Raw genomic sequence first — 3,181 nt, 5'->3', positions numbered from 1 at the left:
CTACTGTATGCTGGGCTTAATACCTAGGTGATGGATTGATAGGTGCAGCAAACCACCATGACACACATTTACCTATGTAACAAGCTGGCACATCCTGCACATGTAGCCCGGAACTTAACAAATAAAATAAAACAGAAATAAAAACAATATGTGCTTCGAAGGATTTCTGAAGGATCAAGTAAAATAAAGTTTGTGAAAATGTAAAATGCTTTACAAATCTAAAAGATTATTATAATTACTGAGCAATGATCAAGTCAAGCCACTACTGCCTTAATTTATCTTCGATGAGACGTTATCATTATTATTTTTTAATTTCAGTGGATAACATTGGCTTCACGGCAGAGAATGGCACCATGGTGACAGAATTTGTTCTGATGGGGTTCCGGTTGCAGGCGGAGCTGCAGATAGGTCTTTTCTTTGTGTTTCTGGTCGTTTTTCTCATCACCATGGTGGGCAACCTGGGCATGATTGTGCTAATTCAGACTGACCCTCGGCTCCAGACTCCCATGTACTTCTTCCTCAGTCATCTTTCCTTCCTGGACATTTGCTACTCTTCTGTTATTGTTCCTCAGTTTCTTGAGACTTTGGGAACTGATAAGATGGTCATCACCTATGAGCGCTGTGCCAGCCAATTCTTCTTTTTCACACTCTGTGCTAGCACTGAGTGTTTCCTTTTGGCTGTGATGGCTTATGACCGCTACGTGGCTGTGTGTAACCCTCTCCTCTATGCCATAGCTATGACACCACAGACCCGCCTGGGGCTGGTGGCTGGGGCATATGCTGGTGCCATAGTCAATTCTGTGATCCGCACTGGCTGCACCTTCTCTATCTCCTTCTGTAAGTCCAACTATGTAGACTTCTTTTTCTGTGACCTCCCACCCGTGCTGAAGCTTGCCTGTTGTGAAACCAGGCCGTGGGAATGGGTAATCTACCTCTTAGCTTTTCTGGTCATCACAACCAGCATTTCAGTGATTCTTATGTCATACTTGTTCATCATTCAGGCTGTTCTGAAGATTCATACAGCAGGTGGCAAAGCCAAGACCTTCTCCACCTGTGCTTCTCACATGACTGCAGTGACTCTTTTCTTTGGAACACTCATATTCATATACCTGAAAGGCGACATGGGCAAATCGCTTGAGGAAGACAAGATTGTGTCAATATTTTACACTGTGGTCATCCCCATGCTAAATCCAATGATCTACAGCCTGAGAAACAAAGACGTGAAGGAGGCTCTGAAGAAAGTTTTCAATAGGATGAGGGTTTCCCAAACAGAGTAACTCTTGAGCTCCGTCAATCCAGAAGTTTCTGCAAATCTTACTCTGGGCTTTTGTCTCGTCCTCTTAACACATGAACCAGATCTCATAATTACGAAGATGTCTTGAGGGAGAAAAAGTTAGATTTGGGTTCCAGTACTTTCTTTATTGGCTCTATGACCTAGAGCCAGAAATGATCCACTTCAGTTTTCTTGTCAGTAGAATTTCTTTCTTGCTATGGGTAAAGGTCAAGAGATCTTCAGCCAGGATCAAGAGAGAGGGAATGCCAAAAGGCTTTGTAAATAGTAACATGCTATAAAATACGGATTTTTTTCTTATCATCCTGCATATTGTGGAGCATTTTCTCAGCTATTTGGATTTTCTTCTATTAAGATCATTTTTGTGCCTAACATGATTACAAAACTGTAACTCATTGTTTACCTAGTAAAGGGCAGTCACATTTTTGATTGTGGATTGTAGTGTGGATATCAGCCTTGAGGAAAGAAAACTTTTCTTAACATTCAGTCATACCCAATTTAGGATTTGTCATGGAAGAAAGGAGGTGTGTCCGCCTGCTTCCCAAGATGGCATAGAGGACTCAGACACTGTGGAAAAAAGAAGGATGTGATGATTTGCATTAATTATTGGAAACAATTTGATCTTGATGTAGGGCTGAAGTGAGTCCCATATATAACTTTGTAATATTTCTTGATCACCAAAGGTCAGAAGCTCTATTTTATTTCTGAAGCATTGTTCATGGACCATCTGCCTCAATTAACTCAAGTTATTTCCTATTCTCCAATAATGAAAACCATTATCTACTTTCATCTCCTCTAGGACATTTACTCTATTGTCAGAAGACAGATAACAATGAATCTGACTGCCACTTTTTAATGACTTCCTCATCTGCTAGAAATATTACCTGGGAAATATCTCCATGGAGACTTCACAATTTTATTCATCAATTCAGCAAATATAATCTATCTACTATGTAACAAATACTAAGTTTAGAATATATTAAGTATATATTATATCTACTATGTATCGAATATTAAGTTTAGAGTAATAAATAAGATAGATATGGTTCCTTCAGCATGGAGATTAGAATTGGGACATAGATATTCAACCATTGCATGGTTAATTAATTAATTATTTTTTACAATTTTGCAAAGTGAAACAAAAGAAGAAGCACAGGGTGTTATTAGGCTGTGTAATTGGGTGCCAACCTAGTTTGGTGTGATCAGAAAAGGCTTCTGAGAGAAATTAACATTTAAGCAGAGGCTTTGAGAATAAGTATGCCATAGTCATGGGTTGTGAAGACTCTTCTAGACAGAAAGAGTTGCAAATTCAAAGGCCTGTGAAATGAGATGCCTTGAGGAACTGGGATTGGCTGCAGCATGAGGGAGTGGGTCTTAGGGTGAGATGCAACTGGTGAATTCCAGAGAAACTGTGTTACAGAGCCTTGCAGATTTGCTTAGGGACTTGTGAACTTTATTTCAAAAGTAGAGTGTGAAATGGTCAGATATGAATTTTTAAAAGATTCCTTTGGCTGCAGTGTGATGAGTGGAAAGGAGGCTGGTGGTAGTGGAGTTGGAGGGAAATAGAACCACTTTGTCTATGGAACAATAGCTGGTACATCCCAGTGCATGGCATTTGATTTCCATGCAATACTGTATGCTTCATTCTAGGACACATGTTATGTTAGAGAAAGCTGGCAGGTGCATGACTTTGATGGTGGCTTAGGACTGATTCTTGGCAAAGTGGCAAAATTAGGGAAATGTGTTTTTGGTGATGCCCACCTTCTCATTGGTGCACTTTTCCTTCCATAAAGTGTGACCTTTCTCAGGTAGACACAGGTATACGCTATTTGTCCCTTCATCAAAATGATCATCAACTACTCTTTCTTAAGGGGTCAGCATGTTTCCATT

The 3,181-nt window shown here is 40.0% G+C and overlaps 1 protein-coding gene across 1 annotated transcript; it reads left to right on the top strand.

Annotated features, from left to right (window-relative positions):
* The first annotated feature begins 245 nt into the window (after positions 1-245).
* Positions 246-1,277, top strand: LOC105552907 (olfactory receptor 9I1-like). The gene has a single exon (XM_011998732.1). It carries the CDS (start codon positions 246-248, stop codon positions 1,275-1,277), a length of 1,032 nt encoding a protein of 343 aa, XP_011854122.1.
* The last annotated feature ends 1,904 nt before the right edge of the window (positions 1,278-3,181 follow it).

Source organism: Mandrillus leucophaeus, unplaced genomic scaffold, assembly GCF_000951045.1.
Source record: "Mandrillus leucophaeus isolate KB7577 unplaced genomic scaffold, Mleu.le_1.0 Scaffold578, whole genome shotgun sequence".
Classification (NCBI taxonomy): Eukaryota; Metazoa; Chordata; class Mammalia; order Primates; family Cercopithecidae; genus Mandrillus; species Mandrillus leucophaeus.
This window is presented reverse-complemented; position numbering and strand designations above follow the sequence as displayed.

Excerpts from the sequence above, each read along its gene's own strand:
- LOC105552907 (XM_011998732.1), top strand. The coding sequence starts at position 246 with ATGATCAAGTCAAGCCACTACTGCCTTAATTTATCTTCGATGAGACGT.